At 36.7% G+C, this 12096-nt stretch overlaps 3 protein-coding genes across 3 annotated transcripts in view; 1 reads left to right on the top strand and 2 right to left on the bottom strand.

Moving 5' to 3' along the window:
• The window catches only part of LOC105450481 (mitochondrial import receptor subunit TOM70-like), a 7293-nt gene extending 6109 nt beyond the window's left edge, over positions 1 to 1184 (bottom strand). Inside the window, exons 1-4 of the mRNA XM_011690333.1 lie at positions 1099 to 1184; positions 805 to 925; positions 530 to 685; positions 145 to 385 (exon numbers count right to left, since the gene is read on the bottom strand). Coding sequence (XP_011688635.1) covers positions 145 to 385; positions 530 to 685; positions 805 to 903 — 496 coding nt within the window. The 5' untranslated portion in view covers positions 904 to 925; positions 1099 to 1184. The remainder of the gene's footprint in view (positions 1 to 144; positions 386 to 529; positions 686 to 804; positions 926 to 1098) is intronic.
• On the bottom strand, positions 1181 to 2296 carry LOC105450480. Its single transcript, XM_011690332.1, has 5 exons — positions 2111 to 2296; positions 1812 to 1944; positions 1374 to 1730; positions 1260 to 1304; positions 1181 to 1191 (listed from the first exon to the last, which is right to left on the bottom strand). The coding sequence occupies exons 1-5, from the start codon at positions 2123 to 2125 to the stop codon at positions 1181 to 1183; spliced, it is 561 nt and encodes a 186-aa protein (XP_011688634.1). The 5' UTR covers positions 2126 to 2296.
• A 3805-nt stretch (positions 2297 to 6101) lies between these two features.
• The window catches only part of LOC105450408 (cytoplasmic FMR1-interacting protein), an 8570-nt gene continuing 2575 nt past the window's right edge, over positions 6102 to 12096 (top strand). The window contains exons 1-14 of the mRNA XM_011690219.1: positions 6102 to 6738; positions 6831 to 7010; positions 7366 to 7547; positions 7657 to 8181; positions 8262 to 8466; positions 8574 to 8788; positions 8951 to 9081; positions 9169 to 9339; positions 9425 to 9507; positions 9780 to 9848; positions 10178 to 10251; positions 10420 to 10825; positions 10905 to 11104; positions 11300 to 11829. Of these exons, the coding sequence (XP_011688521.1) occupies positions 6529 to 6738; positions 6831 to 7010; positions 7366 to 7547; positions 7657 to 8181; positions 8262 to 8466; positions 8574 to 8788; positions 8951 to 9081; positions 9169 to 9339; positions 9425 to 9507; positions 9780 to 9848; positions 10178 to 10251; positions 10420 to 10825; positions 10905 to 11104; positions 11300 to 11829 (3181 nt within the window). The 5' untranslated portion in view covers positions 6102 to 6528. The remainder of the gene's footprint in view (positions 6739 to 6830; positions 7011 to 7365; positions 7548 to 7656; positions 8182 to 8261; positions 8467 to 8573; positions 8789 to 8950; positions 9082 to 9168; positions 9340 to 9424; positions 9508 to 9779; positions 9849 to 10177; positions 10252 to 10419; positions 10826 to 10904; positions 11105 to 11299; positions 11830 to 12096) is intronic.

The following is a 12096-nucleotide window of genomic DNA, read 5'->3' as shown; positions in this document are numbered from 1 at the left end:
TTGAAATTGCAAAGCTTTATCTAAAAGAAAGGTAATTTAAGATATGTATTAAAAAAATATGACAATTTGCCTATTTAAACTAAATTGATAAGTCAAGAAAGTTAAGGATATGTTAGTCTATTCAAAGATTTGATAGAAACTTACCTATGATAGCGGTTACCGCGTTAGGACAAAGACATGGTTTAATCAAGGATTTGTCTGCGTATGCTAATTTCCCTTTACTTCGAGGTGGCATTCCTGATAGGGAGCATACAGATAAGGCTTCAGGAGTAAAAACTCCATCTAAGAGCCTGCGGCTAGCCGCTGTAGCAGACGTTGCATTTTCTGCTTCAATATATTTTTCTTGTAGACAATATATGGATTTAGCCTTATTCAAAGCAGTTCCCTACAAATAAAAACGTTAGGCTTTAATATTATATAATAACATGATTAGCAACACAGCAATACAGTAATAGAAGTTTGTATATGCATATTTTGTTATTAAAAAAATGCAAAACACATGTGACACAATATGAAATATTGTACTTACCAAAGCCGGATTTTTGACAAGAAACATATCATTAAAGAACATTAGTTTGTTCTCAGATCTGGAATTATGCTGCATGAGAGCAACATTTGGCTCAATAAGGGAAATTAATTTTTCCAAAGTTTGAATATCAAATTTAGTGGTTAGTTGAGCAGCTAACTGTAAAACACAAATACCATTTCAAGATTTAAATGCGGGTGTAAATGTAATGAAGGAAGATTAATGTTTTTAATTCAGATTTAATGTTTTTAATTTACATACGCTGCAAAGTTTCTTACACTCTGAAATTGTAATTTCCTTCTTAACATGCTCATCACTATTTGAACATAAAGATTCATCAATGGAGACACTGCCATTATCTTCTTTATTACTGTCATTTTCCTGTTCAAATTCCGTATCCTAAAATAGATATGAAATATGATAGAAAAAATGAAACATATACGAGTATAATATTGAACAGCGGACAAAGATTTAAAAATGTTTTCTTTCTTTTCTCATATTGGAAATTAAGAAAAAAGAGAAAAAATTTACAGAAGATATTTTAAGAAATTTATTTTAAGAAATTTACTGACAAGAGTTTTTGTGTAAGAAAAAGAAGAGCTCAGTTCAACAATATTTCCTTCCTCAGACTCTGTTGGATGATCATTCTCATCATCAAACATATACTTTATAAATTGCCATGATTTTCTTTTTGTAGATATTTCTCTTATTAAAATATTTTGATATGAATCACATAATCTTATCCATTTTATTTTTAAAGCTGCGATAGTGTATTCCTCTGAAACAAAGTTCACAATTAATTTTTTAAATTCTCATGGTTACAAATTTAAAATAATTTAATCAATACTTTTTTCTTTGTCAGTATTGATAAGATCCTCAATTTCTTGCCATAGTTTCTTTTTGATTGCTAGTATGCATTGTAATAGTAAAAGATTTTTGTCCCATAAGGCAGGACGCTCTTGCACGGCAGCTATTGAAGTTTCCTCTATCGATGCAGTTGCAGCACTGTTATCATTATTTATGTCAATACTTTCTTTATCAATTTCCTTAATACTTGGATCACAACTCTGATGTTCTTTATTTTCTTTTTCTACGGTCTCAACATCTGTTTTATCATTATTTACGGCAATATTTTCTTTGTCAATTTCCTTAATACTTGTATCAAAATTCTGATTTTCTTGATTTTTTTTTTTTACGACAATATCTGTTTTGTTTCATAAGTATACCAGATTAATTAAAATGATTTCTAATGTGGTATTAAATTGTTAACATTTTATTTTCTTACCTGTCACTGGGTAAAAATAATTAGATTTGATAAAAATAAATATTCCGTCACATCCATGAAGAGAAGGATGTTGCATAATAGTATCAAATAGACATTCCTTTTTACATATGTCGCATACATAGATTGTGGCATTCTGAAAATATATTAGAAGTCATATAAAAACTCTTTTTTTCTTGATACTTCGTGTTAGTTGATCGTATTTGCATATTATATGTTTGCATGGTATTTATATAATTTTATGAAATGCGAACACATGCGATGCATTTAAATAGACTATAAAATTTTTCTTCTTTAGTTACCTCTGATGTTTCCATTTTGTAATAAAATTGACGTTTCTTTATCTACAGGTGTATTTGTATTATTTGTGACCGCGACGATTGGCGAGAACAAGCGTTGTTAAAATGGAAAAGAAACTTTGCACTTAATTATTAATCAAATATAGTGAAATAATTGCCTATAAGAGCCGACACAGGTGTTGGTGCGTGAAATTCTTATTGTTACAATATCCAATCACACACGATCTGCGCGCGCCACACGATTTGTCAGTCTTGAAACACAGCTAATTTGTATGAAGCCGGAACCATGTAACTAATTAAATACATTACATACTTCAGTGGTCGAATGGTAGGACGCCCGTCCGGCAAACTGAAGATCCGGGTTTAATTACCGGCTAAAGTGTTATTTTTCGCAATAAATTTCTTTACAGAATTGGGGGAAGGGGAATCTTATATAGATGCATATTAGCATCAAAATATATTAAATTGTTCATCAATTTAATTAGTTTACAAGGTTCCGGCTTCATACAAAGAGCTGTACGTGTTTCAAGACCGACAAAGTGTGCGACAGATCGTGTGTGGTTGAATATTGTAACATTAAGAATTTCACACATCAACACCCGTCGGCTTTCATAAGCAATTCATCTTTTTTTTTTGCCTTCTAACTGATGAAAGGAATCAAAAAGACCCCATTCTTTATCATAGCGTAAAATATTTTATATGTGGATTGCATGAAAGATTAAAAAATAGATTGATTTCTTTGTCTTTTAATAAGAAAGAGAATGACGTTTATTGAATTCAATTTCCTTAACTGGAAGTTGATAAATAAAACTGGTTTAAACAAAAAAGGTACCGAAAAATAACATTTTTTATACAAAAATAGTTAACTTTTTTTCTACTTAACCAATTCCAAAATTTCAAACGCGGTTTTAAAGAAGACATATATTAGACTATGAGAAAAAAATTCACTGTTGCGATCTCTTAAAAAGTATAATTATTGTGCTATATAAATATCGAAATATCATAAATTGAAAAATGGGAAAAAGACAATGAAAAATTGCTATACATTTTTTTACATCTTTCTAAGAATATTTTTTAAAAATACCTATAAAAATACATGTAAGTATAAGTATAGAACTTGTAAATAAACCTTAAACGTTTGTTTCATGTGCTTAAAAACTCTGTGGTTTTCACAAACCGGTCTTTCGATAAACAAGTCACACGGCTTTTCCGATTGTTTGACCTAGAGCAAAAAACGCGTTTTATAAATTTGCCTGTAGGTTCAATATCCAGATGTCTTCAATTGCTTCAATTGTCTAACGTGAAGATATCGATAGATATAAATAGATCAGTTGCTTTATTAAGGTTTTGATGTCTTTTCACGAGCTCGACGATCTACGGAGGTTCTATCATATTGCTGCATACAAAAATATTACGTTCAAAGCAGTATATAACTATTCGATTAATTTTCCCTAGTGTTTTTACTGCACTAGTAAAAAAGAACTACTATAGTAAAAATAGTACAGGATTGTGTTCCAAAACTTACTCGGGTAACCAAAACTCTATATAGTTTATGTCACGGTTAACTATAGAGTTTTGGTTATCTGAATAAATTTTGGAACGCAGCCCTGAAATGTAGTAGTGTCACTGCTGTACCAGCATTATCACTGCACTAATAGTTCTTTTTTACGAGGGTTACCCAAAAAAATTCGAGAACCATAAATTAATTTATAAGACTCAAAATCTTTAAATTATGTAATTACACACAAAACATATTAGTTTTAACAAAGAAAACGAAATAGACTTATTACCATGAAATTGACGCTGACCGATCAGAGGTCCAAGCGGACCCTAAACGAACTTTATATTTGTGTATCTCAGCAGCTAGTAACTGACTGACGCTACGACTATAATCAGGTTTAGAGTAACATGGTGGAAGGGATAACAGTCGTAACCAGTAAGCGAATCGACCAATCGCAATCGAGAATGTAAGATTATAACGTAAGCAGTAGTAAATCCAGTACGTTGATTTCTTTACTGCCTACGTTTTACTGCTTAAGTTTTTTTGTGTGCGATGGCCCTTATGACGAGAAGTAGACATGATATGCTCGTAAATAAGACGAATTTACGCATAGCAACGCGCAGGTTTTAATTTCCGCTATTTTACATTTAAAGGTGTATTCTAGTGTGACCGGTCAAAAAAATCGATTTTTTTTGCATATTCTTATAGTTTAGGATCTTGAAAATGTGTCTTTAAAATATTGAGATGAAATTCGTCAAATTGACCGAGTTGTAAAGGTTTAAAGAACGTAGCCCCCGTGCACGTCTATGCGGCTCATCGATCGCCCGATCGAGATTCCCATATGGTAGACGGATTTTTTGCGTGTCAGGTAGTATTTCTTTACTTATTGTTAGCCAAATGGTGCTATATATAGCTCGGGACGATTCTTTGTGTGTTCCCCTTTCTGAAATTTCATTCAAAATTTCCATTACAAGAGGTCAGTAATTGCTATCCCTTCCACCATGGGTCAGTATACTCTCGAGCTCTGAACGAAATAGACGTGAGTTGTTGACGTAAAAATGAATAAAAAAGATAAACGAGGTGGTCAGAAGCGTAAGGCAATGCCGAAAGGAAGAAAATTTAATGGAAATGGGATTAAAAATCGGTCAGAACGCTAAAATCTACGCAGATATCAGAGACGCATTAAATGTGCTGACGAGCGGGCATCTTATATGACTCTGAAGAGATAAGGATTGCTAGGAGAGAGGAAAAAGCTGCTCAACATGACTTCTTCGCATTAAAACTGACTTAGCATTAAAAGAATTTGAGATGTTACTTCAAAATATGTATAAATGTAAAAACAAAACATTACATTTACAGGTTTAACCGTTTTTATAAAATTGATTCTCAAAAATCATCTTAAAAACGGACGTTCACACTAGAATACTCCCCTTAACAATATTTATGCACATATATGTATATTTTATTGGTTATTTTATTTATAAACTTATTTTAATTTAAAAATATTAATTTGCCTAACTCGGTTTCTTTTTACTAAATTAATTAGTAATATAAGTAGTGTGATTATCTTTTCTTTTTTTTTAATTCTCTGTGCCACCTTTGCAAATGCATTTGATTTTAACGATTGTATTATTTCTTTTAAACATTATTTGCCACAGTCTGCTAATAAATAAAGTAATTAAAATTTTTTTCATTTCATAGAATATTCCTATACAAATTTTAGAAATTTTCCTGATTTTGATTGCGAAACACAATATTATTAGATAAAATATAAAAATAATAGAAATAAAAAGAGTCATTATAAAATTACAAATAATATTATCCGTGAAACTAAGTTTTGTTGGGATAACGCGTGCGTATTAAAACAAATAAAATAGTATTTATTTTATTTGAATTACACTGTCCAAAAATGGATGAATAAAAGGCCAGTCTCTAATTTGGATGTAGCCAAAAATATGCGCAAGAACATATCATATATAAATATCATATATTTACTTGCATATTAGCTAGCCTATCATTTCCAGAAAGTGAAAGTGAATAGTACTAATCTATAGATATGGATATATAGTCCCGAGCCGAAAATGTCATCTTCTAACTCAGAAGCATTATTTATAGTTTAAAAATTCTTTTGGGATCCAAACGGACTCCTTCTAAGGTTCTTAATTCTATCTTCTTGGGCGCAGCAGCTTTTGAGAATATTATTTTTTTTTATCATGCGAAAAATGTAATGCTCATGTCAAATAGTATCTTGCTGGCGTTCAATATTTGCTAAAAACTGAAAAATTTCAGCGACTTTACTCGCTATCGAACAATTAATAACTACTTGACCTCCAATCGATCGCGGCAATTATTTCGCGGCTGAAATTTGCATTTTGAATTCGAAAAGCGTCGATTAATCGATCGACTTTTGCCCATCCCTTGAATCGATCATTCGATATCGTCGCTCGCGCAGCAACGATGCCTCCGATATGCCCCCTCCTCTGGCCCCTGTCCTGGCTCGCTGGACTTGCACTCGTCCGTGTGTTATGCTGCTGATTTTTGACGTTCGGGAAACGAGGACAGGAAGTGGTTAGCGGTGCGTTGATGAGATCGGGGATCATCGCGCGGGGCAAGAGCGAGCTTTAATGCCCCAACGGTGCTTCGTGGGAACGCTCGCTCGTATCTCGAGATGTCTCTCGATGGTCTGACACTCGGTGCCTTCATCCTCGCCGACGTTCCACGTTCTCGCTCGTGATTCCGCCGACGGCAGAGATTCCCGACGATCACGAGATCGTATCGTGATGCGTGCGCAAAGTATGTAAATATCTCGCTCGTGGAGGTGCCATACACCCTGCCTTTTGCGGAGCGCACTTAACCTCCCAAGTTTTCGCCGCACCTTGTCTCCCGGGAGGAGAACGGCTGCACGGTGGAGGTCGGCGCGATGACCACCGACAAGGTCACCCTGGGCGACGCTCTGTCGAACGTCGACGTGCTCGACGAGTTCACGCTGCCGGACGAGCAACCCTGCATAGAGGCCCAGCCATGCTCCGTCGTGTATCAGGCGAACTTCGACACGAATTTCGAGGACAGAAACGGCTTCGTGACGGGTATCGCCAAGTATATAGAGGAGGCGACCGTGCACGCGAGTTTGGTAAGTTTGTCCCATATGCCTGTGATAACTCCGATGTGTGTATTCAACTCGACGTTACACCGGAAGGATAATTTCTCGTTTGAAAAATCTAGAACGAGCTGCTGGAGGAAGGCTTGGAGCATGCGGTCATGCTGTACACCTGGAGATGCTGCTCGCGCGCGATTCCGCAGCCGAAATCGAACGAGCAGCCGAACCGAGTGGAAATCTACGAGAAGACGGTCGAGGTGTTGGCACCCGAAGTGAACAAGTTGCTGAACTTCATGTATTTTCAAGTGAGTTTGAACTGCTTCATGTTGTTGCAATAGTAACTTCATAACATAGTAACTTTGACCAAACTGTATTTACCTTAATCAGTTAATAATATATTGATAGAGATATTCTTTTTTATCGTTTGATGTATGAAAAAAAGAATTTAAAGACTTTAAAGACTATTTAAAGAGTTTAGTTTAGTTAAATTTAAAGAATTTAAAGATTAAAAAAAGAATTTAAGTTTAATGAATTATACAGTTGAAAGTGTTGTTTTAATCAATTCTGTTAGTTGAATCAAATGAAGATTGAGATAATTCGATAAGTTCGGTTTTGTCTGCATATTTCGTACACATGTATTTATGTGTACTTGTGTTTCAGAGAAAAGCGATCGAGCGATTTTCGGCGGAAGTTAAACGACTGTGCCATCACGAGAAGAGAAAAGATTTTGTGTCCGAGGCATACTTGCTGACCCTAGGAAAATTCATCAACATGTTCGCTGTATTGGACGAATTGAAGAACATGAAATCCAGCGTGAAGAACGACTATTCCACGTATAGAAGGTGATTTATGAACAAGATTTTTTTTTTTAATGAACAATACAAAATTAAAATTGGATTTGTATCTTTTTATCTGCTCTCATTCTCAAGTACGTTTCGCTTAATCTTTTAGAGCGGCACAGTTCCTGAAGGTGATGTCGGACTCTCAGACGCTACAAGAATCCCAGAATCTCTCGATGTTTCTGGCGACGCAGAACAAGATCCGCGATACGGTCAAGGAAAATCTCGAGAAGATCACGGGATATGAAGAACTGCTCGCGGACGTGGTCAATATCTGTGTTCATATGTTTGAAACCAAGATGTATCTCACGCCCAACGAGAAGCACATGTTGGTCAAAGTGATGGGCTTCGGCTTGTTCCTGATGGACAGCGAGCTGTGTAACATCAATAAGCTCGACCAAAAGAAAAAATTGAAGTTGGACAGAATCGACCGGATCTTTAAGAACTTGGAGGTGGTGCCGTTGTTCGGGGACATGCAAATCGCGCCGTTCAATTACATCAAACGCTCGAAGCACTTCGACGCGTCAAAGTGGCCGCTGTCCGCGTCGTCAAACAGTATGAGTCCGCAAGCCGATCTCATGGTGCATCTTCCGCAGATCAGAGAGGATCATGTGAAGTACATCAGCGAATTGGCGAGGTATATATATGTCTTGTTCACTCTCTTTCACCTCGACCTTGTATCGTTAGTTTGATAATAACGACGTTTCATATTAACAGATACAGTAACGAAGTCACCACGACGTACAAGGAGTGCCGAAGCGACACGGAAAATCGGGACACCGCGGAACTGGCATTACGTGGGTTACAATTGCTCTCGCAGTGGACCAGCGTAGTGACCGAGCTGTACAGTTGGAAGCTGCTGCATCCCACTGACCATCACATGAACAAAGAATGCCCGCAAGAGGCCGAGGAATACGAAAGGGTATACGATCGTTATTCTATTAGTATCTCTCAGTGCTTTACACCACTGTCTTCACGTTTCTTAATTCGGAACACGAAAATTATATTAATATCATCTCTTTTATATAGGCTACGCGCTACAACTATTCCGACGAAGAGAAGTTTGCCCTTATAGAAGTTATAGCGATGATTAAGGGACTGCAGGTGTTGATGGCACGTATGGAGACTGTTTTTATTGACGCGATACGTAGGAATATATACGCCGAGTTGCAGGACTTTGTGCAGCTTGCGTTGCGCGAACCCTTGAGGAAAACGATCAAAAATAAAAAGGATTTGATTCGGAGGTTAGCAGCACAAACTATATTAGCCACGGCATGAATTTTAGATTTCCCTTACGCGTGACACATGTGTGTTACATGTGTATGCGAAGTTTGTAGAAAAATTGCTCGATAGTTAAAATTAAAAGAATAATCTGCTATATTATTTCTTTCATCTTTTCCTTTCAGTATAATCGTCTCCGTTAGAGAAACCTGTGCGGATTGGCATTTCGGAGTGGAGCCACTCGGAGATCCCGCTCTAAAAGGCAAGAAGGATCCAGACAATGGATTCGGGATTAAAGTACCGCGAAGAAACGTTGGTTAGTCTTTCATTGATATGATAAATATCATTCCTTACCTTTATGTTGCTATCGACTTTACAAATTAATTATGATGAAACGAAACAGGTCCGTCTTCCACGCAATTGTACATGGTGCGAACCATGTTGGAGTCGTTGATAGCCGACAAAAGCGGTGGCAAACGCACTCTGAGAAAAGACATCGATGGCCAGTATCTCGTTCAAATTGATCAGTTCCATAAAACTAGTTTTTACTGGGGTTATCTTCTGAATTTCAGCGGTAAGTAACTCGACTACGGTTTTCAGGTTCACAATTATTTTTTGCTTCCTCTTAACAATTTACTATCCTTTTTTTTTTATTGCAGAATCTCTACAAAATTGTTGCGACCTGTCGCAACTGTGGTACAGAGAATTTTATTTGGAAATGACAATGGGTAGGAAAATACAGGTGAATAACGTTAACTTCCTTTTTTTTTTTTTAAATTTAAACTCAGCGTAATTTTGAAACCTCCATATCGTGTAATTTTTTGATTATTTAGAAAAAGAAATCAATAGCCGCGTACAGTCGTATCCATTTGATTTGAGTGCGCAAAGATCGTAGAATTCACCATTTAATGGATATAAATTTTAAAGATTTAACTTTCCGCTCTTGCTTGTATACCGAAAGTTACTGTTATGAAAATAGCCGTTTCTGTAATTTTGTTCTGCAATCATGACTAGAAATGCCAAGTACGTCATCAGCATAACGAGGAGTGCAGCGACCTAATCACCATGGAGAAACGCATTCAGGTATTTCCCCGTTTGCTGCCGCGCCCGATAGATAAATGATGCCACGTCCGAAATGCCGGAAACTGTAAAGTTCAAAAACTCATTAGGCCTGTTCTTTATAGTTGAATTGCGACACTAGTTCACAGTTTTATCTTTCTCTTTCTACATTGGAAGAAAAAAGATAAACTCTGAATTAGCCAGTTCAGCCAGTTCAGCTATGAAGAACAGGCCTATTGTCAGTCTTTCTTTCTCTCTCAAGGCACTTCATTTCACGTTGCAAAAGATGCACACATAGAAATACGATTCGTCGTATTTTTATATCCAAACGTTTAATCGGTAAAATATTTCAGTTTCCCATTGAAATGTCTATGCCATGGATATTGACCGATCACATATTGAGAAGCAAGGAACCGTCAATGATGGAGTAAGTTCTTATATGAGTAAAATCGTTAATAATAAAACAGCAGTGCTTCTTATAAATTAGAATGCATAATGTTTTCTATAGCATATTATGTTTTCTATAATATATGTTTCCTATAGTATTATGTAGTCATTCCTCGATGCATGATTGCTACTTACTTAATTTCAACAGGTACGTTTTGTATCCTCTGGATTTATATAACGATAGCGCCTTATACGCATTGACGATATTCCGCAAACAATTTCTGTACGACGAGGTGGAGGCCGAGGTGAATCTGTGCTTTGATCAGTTCGTTTACAAGCTCAGCGAACAGATTTTCGCGCATTACAAGCAGCTGGCGGCCAGCATCCTGCTCGACAAACGTTTCAGAGTCGAATGCGTCGCTCTCGGGGCGTATCTACTTCCGTATCCCCGCGCCAATAGATACGAAACGTTGCTGAAGCAGAGGCACGTTCAGCTGCTGGGAAGAAGTATCGACTTGAATAAACTTATAACGCAGCGCATTAACGCGGACATGCAAAAATCATTGGATCTGGCCATCAGCAAGTTCGAGTCCGGCGACATAACTGGAGTCGTGGTAAGCCTTCGCACTCGCGCGTGTTTACAATTGTTATGCCAAATAGAGCATCTATTAATCGACGTTTGATATCCGGCAGGAGCTAGACGGATTGCTGCAAGTCAATCGCCTCACGCACAAGCTTCTATGTAAGTGGCTCGCGTTAGACGAGTACGATGCCATGTTCAGAGAAGCGAATCACAATGTTCTAGCGCCGTACGGAAGAATCACCCTTCACGTATTCTGGGAACTGAATTACGACTTTTTGCCAAATTATTGTTACAACGCCGCTACAAACAGGTATAATATAATGTTACATAAAAAATATATATATATATATATTAGCACTACATATTATAATTATATAAATATATAATATATATATACATTATAATTATATAAATATATATTATAATATACATATATATTAGCACTATATATTATAATTTTTTCCGGACTATCGATTTGATACTATTAACGTGTGTTATTTGACAGATTTGTCAAGTGTCGCGGCCTGCAGTTCGTACAGCCCGTTCACAGAGATAAACCGCCGCAAATGTCGCATCACTATCTCTGGGGTAGTAAGCAGTTGAATCTGGCTTATAGCACTCAGTACGGGCAATACACGGGATTCGTCGGTCCGCATCATTTCCGTACGATATGCAAGCTACTCGGGTACCAAGGGATAGCTGTGGTAATGGAGGAACTTCTGAAGATCGTGAAGACCTTGATCCAAGGAAGCCTGCATCAATTTACGAAGACTCTGATGGAAGCTATGCCGAAGGTCTGCAAGCTGCCACGATACGATTACGGATCCCCCGGCGTTTTGGGCTACTATCACGCTCAGTTGAACGACATTGTGCAATATCCGGACGCTAAGACTGAATTGTTTCATAATTTTCGCGAGTTCGGCAATACGATTCTGTTTTGTCTCCTGATGGAACAAGCCCTGTCGCAAGAAGAAGTGTGCGACTTGCTGCATGCGGCGCCGTTTCAGAATATTCTACCTAGACCTTATTGCAAAGGTAAGAAACAGCTACTCGGTGTATATTAATTAATTTGAGTAGAAATAAAGAACAACCGTAGTATAGGGTATAGGGTATAGTATAGGGTATCCCATTTTAATCAATCCAGTCAAATTTCTCTTATAATCTTTAATTATTGATGGTTTCAACAATTTCTTCTATAATTTATAATTATTGATACAACAAAATGTTCAGATGAAAATATAAGGTTTTGCAGGAATTTCGGTCATGTTTTTTTTCTAGGAGGCAGATCGGAAGAGCACACGT

Source organism: Wasmannia auropunctata, unplaced genomic scaffold (assembly GCF_000956235.1).
Source record: "Wasmannia auropunctata unplaced genomic scaffold, wasmannia.A_1.0 LD336061.1, whole genome shotgun sequence".
In the NCBI taxonomy this organism is placed as follows: Eukaryota; Metazoa; Arthropoda; class Insecta; order Hymenoptera; family Formicidae; genus Wasmannia; species Wasmannia auropunctata.
The sequence above is the reverse complement of the archived record's forward strand: the minus strand, read 5'-3'. Positions and strand labels throughout refer to the sequence as shown.

Bases quoted from the DNA above. Each gene is read 5' to 3' on its own strand.
- LOC105450480 (XM_011690332.1), bottom strand. The intron at 1,731-1,811 runs GTAAGAAAATAA...GAAACAAAACAG, and splicing joins TTATTTTTACCCAGTGACAG to ATATTGTCGTAAAAAAAAAA. The intron at 1,305-1,373 runs GTATTGATTAAA...ACTTTGTTTCAG, and splicing joins CAATACTGACAAAGAAAAAA to AGGAATACACTATCGCAGCT.